At 45.8% G+C, this 24043-nt stretch overlaps 1 protein-coding gene across 1 annotated transcript in view; it reads left to right on the forward strand.

Annotated features, from left to right (window-relative positions):
- Positions 1-10056: 10056 nt before the first annotated feature.
- Positions 10057-24043, forward strand: part of RFC5 (replication factor C subunit 5) — a 43097-nt gene continuing 29110 nt past the window's right edge. Inside the window, exons 1-4 of the mRNA XM_068246164.1 lie at positions 10057-10390; positions 17436-17500; positions 19814-19950; positions 21035-21114. Of these exons, the coding sequence (XP_068102265.1) occupies positions 10341-10390; positions 17436-17500; positions 19814-19950; positions 21035-21114 (332 nt within the window). The 5' untranslated portion in view covers positions 10057-10340. The remainder of the gene's footprint in view (positions 10391-17435; positions 17501-19813; positions 19951-21034; positions 21115-24043) is intronic.

Consider the following 24043-nt stretch of genomic DNA (forward strand, 5'->3'; position numbering starts at 1 on the left):
AGAGGTTACATAGTATATACCAGTAACAAGCAGGAGTATTATAGATACCACATCTACTTGCCAGAGAGGGGTCTTGTCCAGACTTAGCAGATTGCAAAGGAGCTGAACCTGAAGCATCCTCCATGATTGCCAGCAACATCTGAATCATGGACTCACCTCCACATATATACTGAGAAACAGACCCAGCTGACCACACCTAATGCCGCCACTGCTGCATAAATTATGCTAATCAGCCTCACATACCTTGCTGAATCAGCTGAAGCTGATTACCTCACACCGCCGCGGCCCCTGCCGCCCAATTAGTCCTAGCGTCTTTGTGATGCAAATGGAATCAGCTGTTTCGCTGATTCAGTATTCCCCGCCGCGGCTCCTGCCGCTCTGCAGACCTCAGATCACGCGGGACGCCAGCGCGTGACTACTTCCGGGTAAACCGGAAGTGACCTCTTCATGCGCGCATAACACCGCTGCCTTCCTCGGAGAAGCCTCCCATACGCTGCAGGACTCCCCACTGATCACTGCTCAGCTCTCTTGGGAGTCCTGCTACACGCTGCCCCTGCCGACTGACATGGATGGCACCCTGGAGACCTCTCCCTCCGCTCCGTCCGGGACAGGAAACTATACTGAAGTATAGCAGCAAGTAAGTAGCTTATATAGCAGGCTGCCTATTGCTTATGCAAATTGTTCTTTTGCAGTTCCTGTCTACGGTGGGGAGGGAGACAAGTCTCATCCAGCGGTGCTGTCCGAGTGACGATCCGGGAAAGTTCTATCCATGTACAAAACATTCTTCAGTGTTCTGCTGATGGTGGACTCATGAACATCAATACAGTATTTGATAAAGGAAAACAATTGCTTACAACTTACTCTGGTTTTCTTAGCAACCTCTCAGGCTATTACACACCTTGCAGTTGGAGTTATCTTTGGTGGTTAGAGCAAGAACTATCTTGAATTTCCTCCATTTGTATAGTCTTTCTGTTGACTGGTGTAGTCTAAACTCTTTAGGGCCCGTTCACACTTATAATCGCAAACCGCCGGCGATTACCGACGGCGTTTTGCGGGAGTGATTTTCCCGCGATTAACGCAGAAAAATTACTGGACACTGCGGCAGTTTTGGAGCGATTGTGATTAGCGTGCTTTGCACGCTAATCACAATCGCTAATTGAATAACGCTCATCGCCGGCAAACCGATGCAGCGCACTTGCGGTTATCGCTAACCGCGGCAGTGAGAACACTGCCACTTGCTACATTGTGTAGCATTTTTTGCAAAACCGCTAGCGGTTTGCCATGAGCAGGAATCACGCGATTCCCGCTCAGGTGAGAATGGGCCCTTAGGGATGGTCTAGAAATCTTTTCCAGTTTCAAGGACATCAGCAACTGCCCCCTTATGGTGACTGAGCAATATGGAGTCTATATTGCAGAAGAAATATGGAGTCTGGATTCCACTAAATGCAGTAAACCATAAAGGCTTTATCTTAGTGTTATTTAATATTACTGGGCGAATTAAATGCTAGATTTCCCATACATAGTAGAACTTAATGGGAAATACAGATTGGAACGATTTCTGATATTGATATTTGTAAATGTAACTTGTGGTGGTAGACGCATGAATGAAGACGTTGGTGAGGAATGTTAAGAGGATGGGTTTTTTATGGGTAAATATTTATGCTGTTAGGCCTCATTCACACCTAAAAACGCAAACGCTGGCTGTGGAGTCGGACCAATTTTAGGTACCTGGAGTCGGCGTTGGAGGTTTTATAAACTGAGGAGTCTGATCATTTTTGTACTGATTCCACAGCCCTGGATGAATGTACTTAACCCATTCAGGACCACATGTAGTAAATCCCAGGGCTGTTGGAGTCGAGGAGTCCGAGTCGGGGCAATTTTGGGCACCCGGAGTCGGAGTCGTTGATTTCATAAACTGAGGAGTCGGAGTCAGGAGTCGGGTGATTTTTTTTACAAATTCCACAGCCCTGTTAAGTATTAGACTAAGGAGTCGGAGCCGATGCGATCGTGCGCACCCGAGAGGGGAGATTAAGCTGTCATATGACAGCTGACATCTCCCCTCAGTGATCAGGAGCCATCGTGATTGGCTCCTGATCATGTGGTCACTACGATCGCCGGCAGATCGTAGTGATCACTGTAGGCAGCAGCGGCAGTGAAAGGGGGGGGGTGGCGGGGAGAGAAGAGGATTCACTCACCTTCCTGGCATTCCCCCGGCGATCGGCGCTCCCTTCTGCTCTGGTCGGCATCCCCACTCACTCTGCATTAAAGAGAATCTGTATTGTTAAAATCGCTCAAAAGTAAACATACCAGTGCGTTAGGGGACATCTATTACCCTCTGTCACAATTTCGCCGCTCCTCGTCGCATTAAAAGTGGTTAAAAACAGTAGTAGGTTGATGTACAGTATGTCCACACATAGAAAATACATCCATACATAAGCAGGCTGTATACAGCATTCCTTTTGAATCTCAAGAGATCATTTGTGTGTTTCTTTCCCCCATGCACTGAAGTTTCAGGCTGCTCTTTTCTTCCTGCAAATAGCTTTGCCCTTGTTTGTAATTCCTCAGTATGTGAAAGCCCAGCCAGCTCAGAGGACGATTTATCCAGCTGATTAGAGCAGCTTCTCTCTTCTCTCTTATCTAAATAACACACAGGCAGTGTGCATAGAGGGGCCAGAAAGGGTGAGTTCATAGCAGAACCACAACACTGAAGAACTTGGCAGCCTTCCAGACACAGGCCGACAAGTCTGACAGGGGAAAGATACCTTGATTTATTACAGAGACTGTCATAGTAGAAAGTGCTGCAGTTAGCCAGAACACATTAGAATAGCTTTTGGAACATGTAGGATGATAAAAAACAGGATGCAATTTTTGTTACGGAGTCTCTTTAAGTGTCGGGGCCCAGCTTGGTGACGTTATCAAGCCGCGACCTGCAACTTAGCGGCAGTATGAGCGGGGACGCTGGCCAAAGTGAATAGGTCCACAACTGCTCATCACTGGAGCCTGGGAGGTGAGTAGTGGCTGCTGGCTACGGGATGGGGGGGGGGGGGGGGAGACACCTGGCTAAAGGAGGGACACCATGCCCTGTTAGCCCTACCAGGGATCTGAGTGCCTGACCGCCCCAAACGTGCTCCCCCCTCCCCCACTCAAAATCGCCTGGTCCTTAAGGGGGTTAGGTAGCTGGTCCAGAAAGGGTTAACGAAAACCTGAGGCAAGAAAATATTTTAAAAAACAGATACTTACCTAAGGAGAGGGAATCCTCTGGATCGTAATGAGGTTTACCACGGTGTCCTCAGGGTCCGCACTGTCTGTCGCAGACCCTCCAGCTGATCGGGGCCATGCTGCTCTTCTAGCACTGGCATAGGCAACTCCATTCACAAGCGGCTCCAGCTTACCATGCAGACGCAGCAATACTCAGGTACAGCATGTGCTTGAAGAGGAGCAAGGCCCTGATCAGATTATTGAAAAGCCCTTGCTAGTAATCTTTGGAGGGTCCACAAGCAACAATGGGGACTGGCGGATGCTGTGAAAAGCCACAGTAGGATCCAGAGGCTTCCCTCTTCTTAGGTATGTTATTCCGCGCTTCGGCTCGGGTACACTTTACTACACATTTTAAACTTCATTTCAGGTATACTTTAAAGATAACTTGGAAACTTCACCACATACTTAAAGGGGCGCTATGGCGAAAAAATTTTAAATTTAAAATATGTGCAAACATAAACAAATAAGAAGTACGTTTTTTCCAGAGTAAAATGAGCCATGAATTATTTTTCTGCTATGTTGCTGTCACTTACAGTAAGTAGCAGAAATCTGACAGAAACGACAGGTTTTGGACTAGTCCATCTTTTCATGGGGGATTCTCAGGGATTTATTTAGAGTGGCTTGCAAAAGTATTCAGCCCCCTTGAAGTTTTCCACATTTTGTCATATTACTGCCACAAACATGAATCAATTTTATTGGAATTCCACATGAAAGACCAATACAAAGTGGTGTACACGTGAGAAGTGGAATGAAAATCATGCATGATTCCAAAACATTTTTTACAGATAAATAACTGCAAAGTGGTGTGTGCATAATTATTCGGCCCCCTTCGGTCTGAGTGCAGTCAGTTGCCCATAGACATTGCCTGATTAGTGGTAATGACTAAATAGAGTGCACCTGTGTGTAATCTAATGTCAGTACAAATACAGCTGCTCTGTGAAGGCCTCAGAGGTTGTCTAAGAGAATATTGGGAGCAACACCACCATCAATTCCAAAGAACACACCAGACAGGTCAGGGATAAAGTTATTCAGAAATGTAAAGCAGGCTTAGCCTACAAAAAGATTTCCAAAGCCTTGAACATCCCACGGAGCATTGTTCAAGCGATCATTCAGAAATGGAAGGAGTATGGCACAACTGTAAACCTACCAAGACAAGGCCGTCCACCTAAACTCACAGGCCAAACAAGGAGAGCGCTGATCAGAAATGCAGTCAAGAGGCCCATGGTGACTCTGGACGAGCTGCAGAGATCTACAGCTCAGGTGGGAGACTCTGTCCATAGGACAACTATTAGTCATGCACTGTACAAAGTTGGCCTTTATGGAAGAGTGGCAAGAAGAAAGGCATTGTTAAGAGAAAGCATAAGAAGTCCCGTTTGCAGTTTGCCACAAGCCATGTGGGGGACACAGCAACCATGTGGAAGAAGGTGCTCTGGTCAGATGAGACCAAAATGGAACTTTTTGGCCAAAATGCAAAACGCTATGTGTGGCGGAAAACTAACACTGCACATCACTCTGAACACACCATCCCCACTGTCAAATATAGTGGTGGCAGCATCATGCTCGGGGGGTGCATCTCTTCAGCAGGGACAGGGAAGCTGGTCAGAGTTGATGGCAAGATAGATGGAGCCAAATACAGGGCAAACTTGGAAGAAAACCTCTTGGAGACTGCAAAAGACTTGAGACTGGGGCGGAGGTTCACCTTCCAGCAGGAGCTGGTGGAGACATACCCTAAAAGACTGGCAGCTGTAATTGCAGCAAAAGGTGGTTCTACAAAGTATTGACTCAGGGGCTGAATAATTATGCGCACCCCACATTGCAGTTATTTATTTGTAAAAAATGTTTGGAATCATGTATGAGTTTCGTTCCACTTCTCACGTGTACACTACTTTGTATTGGTCTTTCACATGGAATTCCAATAAAATTGATTCATGTTTGTGGCAGTAATATGACAAAATGTGGAAAACTTCTAGGGGGCCGAATACTTTTGCAAGCCACTGTATTTTCAAAAGCACTTAATGAGTGGCAGTTGCTCTGTCCAATTGTTAAAAAAACTGTGTAGTGCGCAGGGAAGCTGGCCAGCATCATTGTTTAAATGCTTTTTAGGGAATATCTTTATAAGGAATAAAAGCCTTGCCGAGAATCCCCTATGAAGAGATGGACTAGTCCAAAACCTGTTGCTTCTGTCAAATGTCTACTATCTACTGTAAGTGACAGCAACATAGGAGAAAAGTAATTTATGGCTCATTTTACTCTGGAAAAAACATACTTCTTATTTGTCTATGTTTGCACATATTTTAAATTTTAAAATGTTTAGCCATAGTGCCCCTTTAAAGTGGACCTGAGCTCTTGCACAGGACAAAAGTAAAACAGAGAAATCCACCCTGTATGTATTTAGAGTTTAGCCAGTTTAATTCCCCCTCATCTGTGACTAATCACAACTGTAATTTGATATCTCATCTGTGCCAACAAAGAAATCTCGGCAGCCTAGGCAGAGTAGCTAATTTGTAAACACAGGATGCTAACCCTATGTCTGCTTAAATGAAAGTAGGAAGTAGACACACTGCAGATGTATTGCAGGATTTCTACCAGCTGTAGCAAGGAAAAGTTTTTCTTTAAAAAGTACCTGGGACAAGTAAAAGAAACATTTTTTTATACATACCTGGGGCTTCCTCCAGGCCCCTTCAGGCCGATAGGTCCCTCACCATCTTCCCAAGACGCAAGGATCCTACACGGGCACAAAACTCTCCCAGTGACAGGAGCACAATGGGGCATGCGTGGTGGGGCAGCGCATGCGTAGTATGCCCTGACTGGTGGAATTACCGGCCCACCTAGTAGAGGATCCAGGCAGCCTTGGAAGAGGACGAGGGACCAATCAGTTTGAAGGGGACTGGAGGAAGCCCCAGGTATGCATACATTTTTTTCTTCCCTTAGGCCATTTCTAAACGCTTGTGACTTTAAATGCTCTTGCTTATGTAATGCTATGTGTGCATTCTAACTTGAGCGATGTGATTTTATTAACCACCCTGGTGTTCTATTAAATGCGCCAGGGTGGATGCGCAGCACTATTTTTTTATTTTTCTATCATGTAGCTAGCCTAGCGCTAGCTACATTCCCCCCCCTCCCTTCCGCATCCCTCCCACCCTTCCGATCGCCGCCAGCGTGTCTTCCCATAAGGAAATCCCGTTCTGAATGGGATTTCCTTTAGGGCTTCCCCCGTCGCCATGGCGACAATCGTGATGACGTCATCGAGAGTCCTGATCCAGCCCTCAGCGCTGCCTGGCACTGATTGGCCAGGCTGCACACGGGGTCTCGGGGGTGGGGGCCCTCTAATGCGGCAGAGGCGATCAGGTTAGACGCGTGTGTGCTAGCTTCGTGTCTTAGAAAAAAGTGTTGAAAATCGGCCCACCAGGGCCTGAGCGGCCCCTCCGGCGGTAATGGACGAGCTGAGCTCGTCATTACCGCCAAGGAGGTTAAAGTCACCCATAGCATTGCATTAACAAGAGCTTTTCAAGTCACTACCACTTAAAAAGCGCTGGTAGTGTGAACCAGCCCTGGTCTCAGGTTTCCTTTAAAGGATCACTAAAGCCAAATAAAAAAAGATCAGTTTAACTTACCTGGGGCTTCTTGCAGCCCCCTGAAGTCATCCTGTGCCTACGCCATTCTTCCACGATTCTCCAGCAAGCAGCGACAACCCCATGAAAGCTGGCTGGTCGCCGCCAGTTGGAGTCTACTGTGCATGTGCGACCCCAAGCCGGGCACACCAATCGCACTCTGGTTGCCAGGAGTGCTGTACACAGTAGCGATTTTCACATACTGCATCTGCGTAGAACGCTGCCGGCAACAGGATGCAACGAGGAGGTGCGGGGCCGGCCTGCTTTGCGGGGGTCGCTGCTGCAGGCCGGAGGGTTTCTGAACAACGGTGTGGGCACAGGATGACTCCAGGGGGCTGCAAGAAGCCCCAGCTAAGTTAAATTGTTTTTCAGGGGTTTTTTTTATGTAGCTTTAGATTTCATTTAAAGAGACTCTGTAACATCAAAAAGATCCCCTGGGGGGTACTCACCTCGGGTGGGGGAAGCCTCCGGATCCTAATGAGGCTTCCCACGCCGTCCTCTGTCCCACGGGGGATTTGCTGCAGCCCTCCGAACAGCCGGCGACAGACCCGACTGTCAATTCAATATTTACCTTTGCAGGCTCCAGCGGGGGTGCTGTGGCTGCTCTCGGCTCCGAACTACACAGAAATACCCGATCTCAGTCGGGTCCGCTCTACTGCGCAGGCGCCGGAAACTTGCGCCTGCACAGTAGAGCAGACCCGACGGCGATAGGGTATTTTCGACTACTCTCCGCTGTGACCCGGCTACTCACCATTGCCAACTCACTTGGACTAGTACAACATGCCAACACCCCCACTCACACTGCAGGTCACACTCTCGACCTTATATTCACTAAATCCACCACCATTGCACACCTTGACATCGCACCCTTTCCACCCTCAGACCATCACCTTCTCACCTTCAACCTCCTCACGGAAGGCACCTCTAAATTAGCCACCCACCCACCTGGTCGATGGCAGCGAGACCTACGCAAGCTCAACCCTAGTGTCCTTGCTGACCCCCTCCATGCCCTCTGCTCCACTCTCCCCACCCTAACCTGTCCTAATCTCGCAGCAGCTCAGTATCGCCAAACTCTCTCATCAGCCCTAGAGAAAGCTGCTCCACCAATATTTCACCGCAACCGACCCCCTAACCCCCAGCCCTGGCGCACTACCCATACTCGCAACCTCCAGAGGAAAACATGCGCCGCTGAACGGAAATGGAGAAAAACTAGACTTAACCAGGATTTCCTACAGTACAAGACCAACCTGCTGCAGTTCCACACTGCCCTTGCTCATGCGAAGCAGGAATACTTTAGCAAGCTCATCGGAGCACAAGCTTCCAACCCCCGGCGTCTTTTTGCCACTTTCAACTCCCTGCTTAAACCCACCCCCCACCCTCCGTTTCCTCCCTCTCTGCCACAGATTTAGCCACCCACTTCACCAACAAAATTGTCTCCATCCGCCAGGAAATATCCAATCTCCAATCTTCACCTCCAACCCCCTCCCACCCAGCTCCTCCTCCACCCTATCCTCCCCTCACATCCTTCTCTCCTACTACGACCGTGGTAACAGATTTTTGGAAAGGCACACCTTGCCGTGAGTAGTTGGGTGCACAACCTTGATGTGGAAGCAACATCAGTTCAATACGATCAATTCAAGGTCGGTCGGCACACCAATTCAAGTTCCCAAGCATATTTACTTTTGTGTCCTACCTGATCTTGCACCTCCATTACTGTGCACCCATGCCATGCATCTGAGCGAACCTAACCTGCCTAATCTCCATGCTCCATCCAGTGACTGACTAAGCATTACCTTGTACTCATACTATGGTGTGTGATCTGGTTTTTCTTGTATTCCTGTATTGTCATATTGCTGTATGTCACCCCTAAATATTGTCTTTAACCTAAATTAATGTTCAGCGCTGCGTAATATGTTGGCGCTTTATAAATACAATAAATAATAATAATAATACTTCGGAGCCGACAGCCGTCAGAGCGCCTGCGCAGGAGCCGGGAAGGTAAATATTGACGTCATCTTTCTCGGAGGGCTGCAGCGAGACCCCTGAGGGACGGAGGACGGTGTGGGAAGCCTCATTAGGATCCGGAGGCTTCCCCCACCCAAGGTGAGTACCCCCCAGGGGATCTTTTGATGTTACAGATCCTCTTTAAAGGCTATTATGTTGTTGCTTATATTTTAGTTGAAAGAGGAACTTCTGAGTTCAGGTCTGTTTTTATAAAAAATGTCTATAGCCAGGGTCATAGCAATAGGGGTTGCACAGGTTGCGATCGCTTCAGGGCCCTTGGGCCAGAGGGGCCCCGAAGGAGTACATTTGAAATCGGCGCCAGTAGACTTTGGCGCAGGATACAGCGGTATATGGCTGATCCTGCTTCTGCACAAGTCCGGGCCGTATTAATTACTATTCCCCCTCCAGGCCGCCATGGATAGTGGGGGAATGATATAATTCGCCTTCCAGCGATTGCTGAAGGCCGAATTATTGTGTTTTTTAAGCAACTTTGGCTCCATCTTCTGACGGAGCCGACGTTACTCACTGAGCGCCGCTATAGACTGATTCCCATTACAGTCTATGGCGGGGCTGGCTGCACCCAAATCTAGCAGCGCTGAAAAGCACTGCTCCGCTCAAGGCCCTCAACTTCTGTATTAGCTCTCTATTGGTCCTGTGCTCATAATGACGACTTCTATAGATACTTTGAATAGTAATAATCATTAACAAATTGTTCCCCATCCCCTTCTTGCATCTCTGACACTGTAGTTGTCCTTGGCAGGTTTCGGTGCGCCTTATCAATTGTTATGTATAGAGTATTTGGGGGGGCTTCAATGTAAAACTTGCATGGGGGCCCACAGCTCCTTAGCTACTTCACGGTTTATAGCTGATTGACACATTTCGAAGGCAGATGACAGCACTGCATGACAGAAACTATTCTCAACAGGGATGCAGACAACACATGCTCCGAGCGTTCCGGTCACCCGGTGGACTACGCATAAGCTATAAAATAGCATCATTTATCAAGACGGGCATGAAAAAAAACTAGAGCAGCTGCCCACAGCAGCCAATCAGGATCCCCCAGCTGCCCACAGCAGCCAATCAGGATCCCCCAGCTGCCCACAGCAGCCAATCAGGATCCTCGCTTCATTCACGAATTGCGCAGGGCGACTTCTGCAGCCTCTGTAGCTCTTGATTTCCTGACGCTGGTTTTGATAAACTTGCATAAACTTAGGAGTGTAGTCTCTGGCTGGGTACTAAGGGCACGCACATCTCCCTGCTGTGAAGCGGCTCCCATACACCTAGCCGTGCCTCGAGGAAATACTTCCTGCTTGTTCTCGCTTCTGTAATTTGTATAATCTGTAACCAACTAACCAACTCTCGCGGGAAACTCGAAGACCACAGGTGGCGCCAAACTCTAGGCACGCCCCCAGATCGCGCGCCGGACCTGCATGTCCATACCGGTGTTTACTGTATCAGCTCTCCAGCATGGTGTCCGAAGGCAAGCTGCAGCCAGCACAGAGCAGGAACCTGCCATGGTATGCTGTCTTCTCATCATGATGTTACATGATACTGCGAGTACTGTCTGTAGTGTCAGAATGCTGCTGGGACTTGTAGTTCAGTGGCAACTGGAAACTCAGTATTGCTTTGTATTTGCTCAATGCAGTGTTACTGGTAGAGAGTACTGCATGACTTTCTGGATGCAAATGGCGAACGTCAGAAAAGTGGTGTGCTCAAGCTGATGCTGTTCTACTCAGTGCATGATCATGAAGGAGGAGCCTCTCAGTAGAGGCTGGACAAGTGGAGGTGATGAGCATTTAAGGTGCCTATACACTGATTGATTTCAGCCATTATTCGATCTGTTGACAATTTTGATCTATTTGACAGGAGGGAAATCTAGGTCGATCTGCTGCTGGCAGATCGATGAGCCATAGAGTTGCATTGGATCTAATGGTGCAATAATGCATTTAGATAGATTTTCAATAGATTTCATTCTGAAATCTGTTTGGAAACCTGTTCCTAGTGTGTGACACACATCAGATAGATTTAGGGTTGCCAGGTGTCCGGTTTTAGACCGGACAGTCCGGTTTTTGGCCGCTGTGTCCTGTCCAAAAAGGCATGTTAAACCGGACAATTAAGATGTCCGGTTTTATGCCTTTTGCCACTTGCCGCCAGTAACTCCGAAACATCCGTTCATCAGCCGTTTCGGAGTCACAGAGATCATTCTGCCCGATTAGCAATAGGGATTCGGGAAGCACTACTGTGGATATGGCACCGCCCCTGTTTGTCATCACATCACAATACTGAGATCCGCCTCCAACATGGCGGCCTGTACGGCTCCGAAGTTGCGACATGGTGATGTACGACATGCCGCGCTAACTTGTGTGCGCATGCGCAGTGTCTGTAGTGAGGCTGTCTCCTGATGGTGGGAGCGGGGTTTTCCTGCAGTTTGTAATTCGGCAAAACTGTGCAGGACTCGTCACCAGCAGTATGGCGTTCAACTTCGGATCTGCTACAGGGGCCAGCACTAACCCAGGTAGGAAGATAGTGAGAGATGGGGACACAAAGCTCGGGGGGTGTTGTATAGAAGCAGCACGCTGTCACACATCATGCTTGTCAAACCTTATGTTACTGCTGTCTCTCAACACGATTACAGCAATTGAAATACAGTTTGATTATGAAGTCAGTGTAGCCCGTTTTGGGTAACAGGCCCGCCACCCGTCCGCCAGCGCTGCGCGACCGCTGATTCGCTGCCTGGCTGTCAGTCAAAGGCACAGCCAGCCAGCTTACGCGGCGTAAGTTACGCCAGCTTAAGTACCGCCCCCGAGCCCGCGCTTCCCGACGTTGCTACGTGTAATGCTTGTGCATTTACTGGTGAAAAGCGGTCTCTTATTATGTGCATTTACTGGTGAAAAGTGGTCTCTTATGTGCATGTACTGGTGAGGACAGTTAGTGACATGGCTATGTACTCTGTAATGTGCTGCAGAAGATGTCAGTGCGATATAAATACTGTAAAAAACATTTTTTAAAAAGCCCATTGCTTAGCCCCACTCTACATAAAAGTGCGCTTCTGACTCCGCCCCTAACTCCTCCCCCTGTCCGGTTTTCTCCATCAGCCGACCTGGCAACCCTAGATAGATTCCTGTCAGATTCCATCTGACCGAAATCTATCTAATGGTCGAATATGTTGCAAACCTATCAGTGTATGGCCACCTTAAGGACATACACTGATAGATTTGCAGCAGATTCGACCATCAGATTTTTGTCAGATGGCTGTCAGGTCGAATCTGACAGGAATCTATCTGATGTATGCCACATAGGAGGAACAGATTTTCCAATAGATTTCAGAATGGATTGCATTGGATCTAATGGTCCATGCATTATTGGACCATTAGATCCAATGCAGCTATATGGGCCATCGATCTAGGTTTTTCCTCCTGTCAGATCAAATCGATCGGCTGATCTGATGGAATCGATTTCCGATCAATTCCATCGAATTGATCGATGGCTGAAATTGACCAGTGCATGGGCCCCTTTAGTGCCAATGCAACTTTATGGGCCATCGATCTGCTGCTGGCATATCGACCTAGATTTTACATCCTGTCAGATCAAATCGATCAAACGCTGATATTTACTAGTGTATGGGCCCCTTTAAGCTGCCCACAGGGGCAGATCAACCAGGAGACAGATCCCTCTTTGATCAAAGCACCGCAGACTGATTTCTTATAGATTCCAGCAGCCTAAAGTCTCACCTGTCTATCGCCTCGACTCCTTGCCTCCTCCGGTGTTCTGTGTCACTGTAAGCACCTGTACCGTGTGGCACCAGGTGCATGTAATAATGTCACACATGCTCCTGGTGCCATGTGGTACTTCAGTGATGGTGGATGCCAGGAGTCGCGATTAGGTGAGATTTTTACACTACGCTTGGGACGATGATGACACTTGTGGGCAAACTGGCCGAGAGTCCATTGTGTATTTCTTTAGGTAAGGACAGAGCGTGGCGAGTGCACACGATAACGTCCACTGTAATAACTTCAACGCTGGTGGTGCATCAACCAGATGTAATTGCATAGATCATTCATTGTTTTCAAAAAAAGAGAGGTAAAGATTCCAGGAGCAGCTCACCATCACTTTAAAAAATACCATTTAATCCAATATCATTAAAAAATTGAAAAAGCTGTACACATAGTATAATAATATACTTATCAGACACAAGGGTGGATATAGAGGTGCAGAGGATGAGTCGACGGCCGTTTCGCCCCCACTTAGGGCTTTCTCGAGACCGAACATTGCGTCAACCAACATACACAATGGACTTTGTTTTCAAAAAAAGAGAGGTAAAGATTCCAGGAGCAGCTCACCATCACTTTAAAAAATACCATTTAATCCAACATCATTAAAAAATTGAAAAAGCTGTACACATAGTATAATAATATACTTATCAGACACAAGGGTGGATATAGAGGTGCAGAGGATGAGTCGACGGCCGTTTCGCCCCCACTTAGGGCTTTCTCGAGACCGAACACGAGTGTTCGGTCTCGAGAAAGCCCTAAGTGGGGGCGAAACGGCCGTCGACTCATCCTCTGCACCTCTATATCCACCCTTGTGTCTGATAAGTATATTATTATACTATATGTGTACAGCTTTTTCAATTTTTTAATGATGTTGGATTAAATGGTATTTTTTAAAGTGATGGTGAGCTGCTCCTGGAATCTTTACCTCTCTTTTTTTGAAAACAAAGTCCATTGTGTATGTTGGTTGTCGCAATGTCAAACTAGGTTACTGCTATGCACCTAATCGAGCACTCGCAACTGAGATTTTTCCAGCATGTCCAAAAAATTATGGAATCAAAAGGTTGATTGGACTGCAATATCAGTGGGTGGATTTGCACCTTAAGCCAGCTGCCTACAGCTAGTTCACACTAGCAGCAAGTTGCTGTCGTTAACGAAGCTGCACAGATTTGCAGATGTTACAGGGTACCTGAACAATGATGAGATGGCCATATCTCCGCTCAGTGCTCCAGCAGCTTATCCGACTTCACCTCCATCTTCCTGCTGAGTCCATTCAGAGCAAGAGACTGGGTAGGATAGCATTTATAAAAGGGGGCAGAGGGGTGCTAGGACCCACAGTCTCTGCACCTTGGACTGCCACTGAAATACAAAAAGGGTTTGGGTCAGCATCAGTGATATTGTAAAAAGCTCTTTTATTTAGATAAGGTTAGAAGTCATAGTAGTACAAAGATAAGCCAGCTTGTTTGGTGACAGCCTGCTGTTTTGGACAAGAAGCATTACGACAAGCCTTGAAGCTTTGCAGATATGTCAAAGCGAGGGCACATGCTCTGTCCTCTTTGCACGGCCCTGAACAGCTGTGCACAGCAGCCGGGAATGTTCTGAGCTTGTGTGGTATGGATAAATTTTTACTGCAAATGCCCAGGGTACTCCCAGCCAAGGCTCCAGCACACATCATTGTGGGGCAGCACACGCACAAACTAAGCAGCATGAGCCCGTCACGCAAGAACGCAGGGGCAAAGCACAAAGATGGGTGCGAGTTAGTATGGTTGAGGTGAGCCATCAAGAAATTCCATAGGGAACAGTTTTCTAATCACAGCAACATCTACAACTTGAAACATTGTAATTGGCCAAATATAGTGGGGGCGTATGATTACTAAAAACCTATCTGAAACCTAGAGGTTCGACAGGGCACTGTCCACCCAATCACATTAGTGGAATTTCCCAATGGAGCTGAAAGTTCTCAAACTGCAGATGTATTATAACTGAATTACTTGAAGCAATGTGTTTAAAAGACCTCTGTCGCAAAAATCTTAAAATTTAAAATACATGTAAACATATACAAATAAAAAGTATGTGTAAAATGAGCCATAAATTACCTGTCTCCTATGTTGCTGCTGTCACTTACAGTAAGTAGTAGAAATCTGACATTACTGACAGATTTTGGACTAGCCCATCTTCTCTTGGTGGGTTATCAGAGTTTTCTTTGCTTTTAACAGCATTTCCTGAACAGCAGTTCTCCATCCAACTGCCAAAAAAGTGTACAGTGAGCAGGAAGACTGGCCAGCAACTTTGTATAAACCTTTTTCCAAGGAGTGTCTTTATAAATAATAAAGGCCATGCAGAGAACCCCCTGTGGAGAGATGGACTAGCCCAAAATCTGTCGGTAATGTCAGATTTCTACTACCTATTGTAAGTGAAAGCAACATAGGAGAAAAGTAATTAATAGCTAATTTTACTGTGGGAGAAACATGCTTCTTATTTGTACTGTATGTGTTTTTAAATTTTAAGATTTTTTCGACAGTTCCTATTTAAACTTTAATAAAAAAAAACCTGGTGGGCCAGAGGAGTTGTCAAAGAACTGTTCATGCTCCTTGTTGCCTCAAGGTCCCTCTTGTTCCCCATTCAGTAAGGTCTTTTGTCCACTTTGTTCTGGAATTTTGGGCCTTGAACAAGCAATTCTTAATTGGGAAGGTGCGCATTCCGAACCGCGTGTGCCCAAGGGGCAGTGGGGACACTTTCAGGAATGGTCTAAAGCAGGATTTTTCAATTCAGTCCTCAAATATCCCCAACAGTGCGTGTATTTTGGAAAGCCACAGAGGTGGTTATTCAGCTGTAAATGTTTGTGGGTTTTCTGCTCTTTTGGGGGTACTTGAGGACTGAGTTAAGAAATCATGGTCGAAAGCAGTTCTGTCTAACTGGTGGGCTGCATGTGACTCATCATAGCGCTTTCCATGTCCCATGTGCTGTGCACTGTCCTGTCCCTGAGCATCTACTGCACAGGCCTGTCCATACTCGCATGGGTACAGTTTGGCCAGGTTTGTGCATGAAGAGCGGTGCTCTGAAACCTTTAGAGGGTCCCGGACAAAGTTGGTAGGGGCAAGAATGGCACGGGTGCCCTCTGTAGGATCCAAAGGCTTCCCTCTAACCTGGTAACTACAGTATTTGGGGATTTTTTTTTTATGTTTAGGTTTGTCTCGGGTTAGTTCACAGTGCATCAGTTGTATTGAAGAATAATTCTGCATTTGGGTACACGGAGTCGGTGATTTCATAAACGTCAGTCGGATGATTTTTGAACAAATTCCACAGCCCTAGTAATTATTAGACTAAGGAGTCGGGGCAATGTTGGGTTCCTGGAGTTGGAGTTGTTAGTGGTTTCATAAACTGAGGAGTTGGAAGATTTTTGTACCGACTCCACAGCCCCGTGTTAAGCAATGTACCACTGTGAATCCAGCCTTAGCCTGAATTTCCATTAGTTCTCTAGTTTCTGTATGCGTCTGCAATTTTTTTGTCTGGACAACCACGTTTGTTTATTGGCGTCCACATGTAGAATATGTACAGTGTGATGTCTGCAAAAAAGCAATAAGCTGTCAGTTTTGTTTGTGAAACTAAATTAAACGATTATAGATGAAAATAGTCCTTTGATTTTCAGCGAGCTGCTTGTTGTAATGTAATTTTCAGGTGTGGTGCGGAAATAGACAGACACAGAGTGATTTGAAATTAAGGCTAACTATCAATTTCATGCATTCAAATTCTTTGGCTATAAAGGAGAAAAAATGCAGAATTGGTTGTTTGCGACACATTACATCATTTGTAAGGGTATCATTGTGCAAGTAAATGGATTACTACCAGTAATACTGTAGACCCATCGGCGCCAGTCTACTTTAGGGGACCCAGCAGGAAAGCTCAGGAAACATTGCTCCAATCACAGTACTACATTACAGCACAAAGTGTTGTGATTGGCCAGATAGTGTGGGTGTAGTTTACTACAACCTATTGGAAAACTAGCAGGTTAAAATGGGGTTGTCCACCCAATCACCTTAGCAGAATCTTCCTATGAGGTTTCCTGCTGGGTCCCCTAAACTAGACTAGGTCTGACCCATCTGGCACTGGGTGGCTAGTATTATATGACCGCATATGCAACCTAGTTTTTTACCCAAAACAATCAGCTCTTATATTTGTCTTTACATAAAAATAGACATTGGTTCATAATACAGAGACAGCATAAATGTTATAGTGACCAATATATTGTGAGTTACAAAATGTAGTGCCCTATGAGGGGAAAAAGGGGGAGAGACCCCTGCAGGGGCATATCTGGGTAATATAGAACCTATGGCAAACACTGAAATTTGGGGCGCAGCACAGGGACAGGCATGGTGCCCATAGTGCTGTGGCGCCCATGGCACGAGCCATGCCTGCACTCTCTAGCTATGCCTCTGGACCCCTGCTCCTGTACCCCTGCTCCTGTGAGCTTACAGTCTAACGATATCAGAAAAATTTGTGAGACAACTAGCTAGTGTAAATCCAGCTGCCACTTATTTATCAGGGCTGGATTTGAAACAAAAAGAGCTGTATCTTATTGACAATTAGCTGCATTTTATTTTTTGAGCAGCATATAGGGTGGCGTTTACTGACCAATGTATATGGCACTAGTATTGTTTTACACTGCCCCCACTCGCACTTCTGCCAATGTGCATTTCTCTCTCTCACTCTCTCTCTTTTTTTTTTTTTTGTTCTTTCTTCTGTTTATACTGTTTGTTTATTTATTTCTTTATTTTTAAATTTCTCTAAACAGGGTTGAAAAATACAGACCTCAAACTCTTGATGACCTGATCTCACATCAAGACATCTTAAACACCAGTAAGTTGATAGACACTTTGTATGGTATTACAGGTAGATGAGGAACAGCATGTAGTGAGACATCTGCCATCCCCAAGCAAGTTACAGAATCTATAGTAAAGAGCAAAAACAGCAATGAGACTGGCACTCAAAGGGAGTGGAAACAGCAGCTGGACCCTGGTTTGTAGCAGTACGTGCTCTAGGTCTCATACAAGTCAGTATCACCCATAGAACAAACAGCAGACCTGGCACCGATTTGCAATAATCCAGGAGTTTCCTTTTAATCCAGCAGATACAGGCAATATATTAGGAGCGAAAGGTGGTCGGCCTAACAGCCGTTTCGCAGGTTCCCCTGCTTCTTCAGAGGCACAAAGACTTCTGAAGAAGCAGGGGAACCTGCGAAACGGCTGTTAGGCCGACCACCTTTCGCTCCTAATATATTGCCTGTATCTGCTGGATTAAAAGGAAACTCTTGGATTATTACAAATCGGTGCCAGGTCTGCTGTTTGTTCTATGGGTGAAGTTACAGAATCTGTCAGTGTCTTCTTTATTAAGCCATCATGTACAAAATACAAACCTAAAATGACTACATTACTAGAAAGTGTGTGTATGGCAGGGTAGCAGTACAGCTATTTGAACTAGCTCACTCAAAACAAATCACTAATCACCCAGATGATTGAACACCTACCTATGCATAGAAGGCTTTTGGGCAAGTTTGAGTCGGTGGGGGGAACAGGTAGTTTGTAGGGTTAGTAGCTATTTCATTTCCGCAATCTAGTCCTGCAATTTCTTTTATTGTTATGAGTACTATCACATATTCAGCTTGTTTAAAAGACACCTGAAGTGAGAAGGATATGGAGACTGCCTTATTTATTTCCTTTTAAAAAATGCAAGATGCCTGGCTGTCCTGCCGATCCTCTGCCTCTAATATTTTTAGCCATAGGCCCTGAACAAGCGTGCAGACCAGATGTTTCTAGCAGAAGTCTGACTGGATTAGCTGCATGCTTGTTTCTTGTGTGTGATTCAGACACTATTGATGCCAGAAAGATCATTGTGACGTGACTGGTATAGTTTAAAAGGAAATGAATATGGCAGCCTCCATATGCCCATCTCGTCGGGTGTTCTTTAAGTCTTGATGTGCAGGCAATGCAAGCTCTAGCTCCTCCTTTCTTGAGATGAGTAGACCATTGGCTACAGACTAGAAAGAAGTCTTCCAACATCTTTGAAAAACCTCTGTGCAGTAAAGTTGCTCAGAAGCAAAATACATGAATGCATTGCGTAAGGGGTTTGTCATAGAAAAGCCGATGTAGGATCACGTCCTTTTACCAGGCTGTATTCTGTTGGAATTATTATAATTACACTGCTTGTATCCCATTTTGGTTTCACTTACCGTAAAAAAACAAGACTGCACTCTCAAGTTGGTTTATTTTTGTAATCCTGCTAAAGTGTAACTTGAATTCATAGGCCCTTCATTCATTCACTTTTCCTCCTGTGTTTTCTTCTAGGAGATATCAATTTTTCATCTCCTGTTAAAGTAACTTTTTCAGCACAATCGAAGCGAATGGAGGAGGTTGGCACTAGATGATAGCTTGGCAGCCAATGGGGGGGGGGGGGGTTGTGGGTGACTCACTGTGCCTCCGGACAAGCAATACACAGTCCAATAGTAACAACAGAAGAGAAGAATCCGGGCACCAGATAAATATCTTAACACCTTCTTTATTGTATCCCCCAACCAAACAAATACATGCAGAATCAGCGGCCTAACAGGCGTTTCACAAGTCCTCCTTCGCTTTCTCAGAGACCCTCTGAGGAAGTGAGCAAGAGTCATGAAACGGCTGTCAGGCCACTGATTTTTCTGCATGCATCTGGTTGGGGATGCAATAAATGGTTGTTAGATTCTCATCTGGTGCCCGGATAATTTTTTTCTGCTGTTACTGTTGAACTTTTCAGCACTCTGCAATTGAAATAGTACCAAACATTAGATGAAAACGTACTGTCAAAATGATTCTATTTTCTTGCGTGCTAGTGGCTTAAAAGGTATTTTATGGATATGGTGTAAAAATATCACCTAGGAAATAAAACTCCAGACGAAAAGTTAATTGGATAGGATCCATAGATCCAAAGTTGCTAGGATTTACCAGTATTTTCCTAAATAACAAGAGAATCTGATCATAATTTTTTTTTCACTCACATATACACGCAACTTAGTAAATGGAGAACTGATTTGCATGCCCATCAACAAATGAATCCCTAAGCATTACATTTACTATTAGGATGTTTTTCTTCTTTTATCCGTGGTGTTCTGATATTCCATCTCTTCCTCACTTTCACTAGTTCAGAAGTTCATTAGTGAAGACAAACTGCCTCACCTTTTATTCTATGGACCCCCTGGTACTGGAAAGACCTCCACAATTCTGGCCTGCGCAAAACAGCTGTACAAAGAGAAAGAGTTCAATTCTATGGTTTTGGAGGTAACTTTATAATGTTTTTAATCCTCTAAATTCATGCACTACAAAGGACCTCTTTGGTCATATCTCATGACAATTTTTTATCTATGTGTACAATTTTCTACAATTCTTTTGTTGTGCATTTATATGCACAACAAGTGAATTCCAGCTCATATTCCCTCCTTTCCTCTTTAGTTATGTCCAGCTGTCTGCCTATTACGGTTGCAACGGTATGAAATTCCACGGTATGATAACCGGCTAAAACCATGACGGTATACGGTACTATACAATTATTTGGACCTGGGGCCCCCTCTTACATTAAATAATGTGCCCCACTCCCTCGGCATACATATGACTAAGCCGCCGGGAGATTTGGGGCACCGGGTAAAACTGTAAAAAGGCTCACCCTGCTCCTGCAAAAGTCCTGATGGCAAGATAGGTGTAGCCAGTAATAGGTGGCCACAGCATAGGTAGCCAGGGATAGGTGTAGCCAGTAGTAGGTGGCCGCAGCATAGGTTGCCAGGGATGGGTGTAGCCAGTAGTATGTGGCCGCAGCAGAGGTAGCCAAGGATAGGTTTAGCCAGTAGTAGGTGGCCGCAGCATAGGTAGCCAGGATAGGTGCCCGCAATATAGACTGCCAGGGGGGACGCAGCGGTGGGGGTACAAATACTCCTTTGCCGGCAGGTCCTGCATGCTGTACTGGCTTCATTCTACTTCCTGTTCTTGCATTCCATTTCCTTGTAACAGCGTCCAGGGAGCGCTGTTTCATGGAAATAGGACGCAAGAACAGGAAGTAGAATGAAGGACCTGCCAGCAAGTGAGTATATGCAGGTGAGGACATGTGGTCGTAGGTACCAGTGGCCTTTTGGATGGGACCTGGGGATGTTGTCATTGTAGATAAGCTTTCTTGTACAGTTGTACAAAGTATTCTCTGCTGATAATCCCATTATGAAAGCTTGGGTTCCTGGCAATGTTTTCCCTTACCCTCTGTATGTATATACTAGGAACCTCGTTATAAATCTGTCATTTAAAAAACAAAATCTTTATCATATTGGATTGGACAAAATATATGTATATGAAAAGTCTTCATTTTTCTTTTCCTTCTAAGCTGAATGCATCGGATGACCGTGGCATTGATATTGTAAGAGGTCCCATTCTAAGTTTTGCCAGCACAAGAACGATATTTAAGTAAGTGTTTGTTGTGTGTGTATTAGGGTTGAATATGGTATAATGGTACTACACAATTATTTGGACCTAGGCTTCCCCCTTACTTTAATGTCCCCCACTCCAGTAGGGTAGCCAGATGTGCCCTGCTCCCTCAGCATACACATGATTAAGCTGATGAGAGGTTTAGGCGCAGGGTAAAGCCATAAAACGGCTCACCCTTCTACTGCAAAAGTCCTGTTAATTACTGTTCCCTCTCCAGGTCGCCGTGGATTGTGGGTAAATATGTAAATCCGCTTCCAGGTAATGGCCAAATTACAGTGTTTTAATAGTAATTTGTGCTCGGCCTATTGATGGTGCCCAAATTACTCACTGAGCGCCGCTGTAGCCATAACTCCTATTACGGCCCATGGCGGCGCCGGCTGCGGCTACATCTCTGGCCCTGTTTTTACGGCGCTCCACTCCCCCATCCCCCCTGTATAGTAGCCAGGTATAGGTGCCTCTAGTATAGCTAGTTAGGAATAGGTGCCTCAGTATAGGTAGCCAGTAATAGGTGCACCCAGTATAGGTAGCCAGGAATAGGTGCGCCCCCAGTATAGGTTACCAGGAATAAGTGCCCCCAGTATAGGTTACTAGGAACAAGTGCCCCTAGTATAGGTAACCAGTATTAGGTCCCCCCAGTATAGGTAGCCCGGAATAGGTGCCCGCAATATTGGTAACCAGGAATAGGTGCCCGCAGTATAGGTATCCAGGAATAGGTGTTTGCAGTATAGGTAGCCAGAAGTATAAATCAGTATAGGTAGCCAAGAATAGGTGCAGCCAGTATATGTAGCCAGGAGTAGGTGCAGCCAGTATAAGTAGCCAGGTGGAGGAGCGTACGAGAGATACCGGCGCGGGAGATTTGGGCGCAGGATACAGCCGGTATATGGCTGATCCTGCTGCTGCACAAGTTCCCGGCCGTGTAAAATAATATTCTCCCTCCAGGCCGCCATGGATGGTTGGGAATGAAATAATACGGCTTCCAGCAATTGCTGGAAACCGAATTAATGGCCTCAATTCACTAAGCTTAACTCCTGTCTTTAACCACTTGAGGACCGTGGGCTTTACCCCCCTTAACCATCTTAGCGGTATGGACGAGCTCAGCTCGTCCATCACCGCCGATGGCTGCCGCTCAGGCCCTGCTGGGCCGATTTTGCTCAAATAAAAAGCAGCACACGCATGTGCTGCCCGATCGCCGCCGCTCTGCGGCGATCCGCCGCGAGCAGCGGCGAAAGAGGGTCCCCCCAGCCGCCTGAGCCCTGCGCAGTCGGAACAAATAGTTCCGGCCAGCGCTAAGGGCTGGATCGGAGGCGGCTGACGTCAGGACGTCGGCTGACGTCCATGACGTCACTCCGCTCGTCGCCATGGCGACAGGAGAAGCCAAACACGGAAGGCTGCTCATTGCGGCCTTCCGTGTTACTTCTGGCTGCCGGAGGCGATCGGAAGAACGCCTCCGGAGCGCCATCTAGTGGGCTTTCATGCAGCCAACTTTCAGTTGGCTGCATGAAATAGTTTTTTTTTAATTTAAAAAAAACCCTCCCGCAGCCGCCCTGGCGATCTTAATAGAACGCCAGGGTGGTTAAGGACCAGGCACTTTTTTTCCATTCAGACCACTGCAGCTTTCACGGTTTATTGCTCGCTCATACAACCTACCACCTAAATGAATTTTGGCTCCTTTTCTTGTCACTAATAAAGCTTTCTTTTGGTGCTATTTGATTGCTGCTGCGAGTTTTACTTTTTATTATATTCATCAAAAAAGACATGAATTTTGTCAAAAAAATGATTTTTTTTTTAACTTTCTGTGCTGACATTTTTCAAATAAAGTAAAATTTCTGTATACATGCAGCACGAAAAATGTGGACAAACCTTTTTTTAATAAAAAAAAAAAAAAACCATTCAGCCTATATTGATTGGTTTGGGTAAAAGTTATAGCGTTTACAAACTATGGTGCAAAAAGTGATTTTTCCCATTTTGAAGCATCTATGACTTTTCTGACCACCTGTCATGTTTCATGAGGGGCTAGAATTCCAGGATAGTATAAATACCCCCCAAATGACCCCATTTTGGAAAGAAGACATCCCAAAGTATTCACTGAGAGGCATGGTGAGTTCATAGAAGATTTTATTTTTTGTCACAAGTTAGCGGAAAATGACACTTTGTGACAAAAAAGAAAAAAAAAAAAACAGTTTCCATTTCTGCTATCTTGCGACAAAAAAAATGAAATCTGCCACGGACTCTCTATGCTCCTCTCTGAATACCTTGAAGTATCTACTTTCCAAAATGGGGTAATTTGTGGGGTGTGTTTACTGTCCTGGCATTTTGGGGGGTGCCTAATTGTAAGCACCCCTGTTAAGCCTAAAGGTGCTCATTGGACTTTGGGCCCCTTAGCGCAGTTAGGCTGCAAAAAAGTGCCACACATGTGGTATTGCCGTACTCAGGAGAAGTAGTATAATGTGTTTTGGGGTGTATTTTTACACATACCCATGCTGGGTGGGAGAAATATCTCTGTAAATGACAATTGTTTGATTCTTTTTTTTTTTTTTTTTTTTTTTACACACAATTTATTTTACACCCCAAAACACCCCAAAACACATTATACTACTTCACCTGAGTACGGCGATACCACATGTGTGGCACTTTTTTGCACCCTAACTGCGCTAAGGGGCCCAAAGTCCAATGAGTACCTTTAGGATTTCACAGGTCATTTTTGTTTCAAGACTACTCACGGTTTAGGGCCCCTAAAATGCCAGGGCGGTATAGGAACCCCACAAGTGACCCCATTTTAGAAAAAAAGACACCCCAAGGTATTCTGTTAGGTGTATGACGAGATCATAGAAGATTTTTATTTTTTGTCAAAAGTTAGCGGAAAATGACACTTTGTGAAAAAAAAACAATTAAAATCAATTTCCGCTAA

Source organism: Hyperolius riggenbachi, chromosome 1 (genome assembly GCF_040937935.1).
Source record: "Hyperolius riggenbachi isolate aHypRig1 chromosome 1, aHypRig1.pri, whole genome shotgun sequence".
NCBI classification, from domain to species: Eukaryota; Metazoa; Chordata; class Amphibia; order Anura; family Hyperoliidae; genus Hyperolius; species Hyperolius riggenbachi.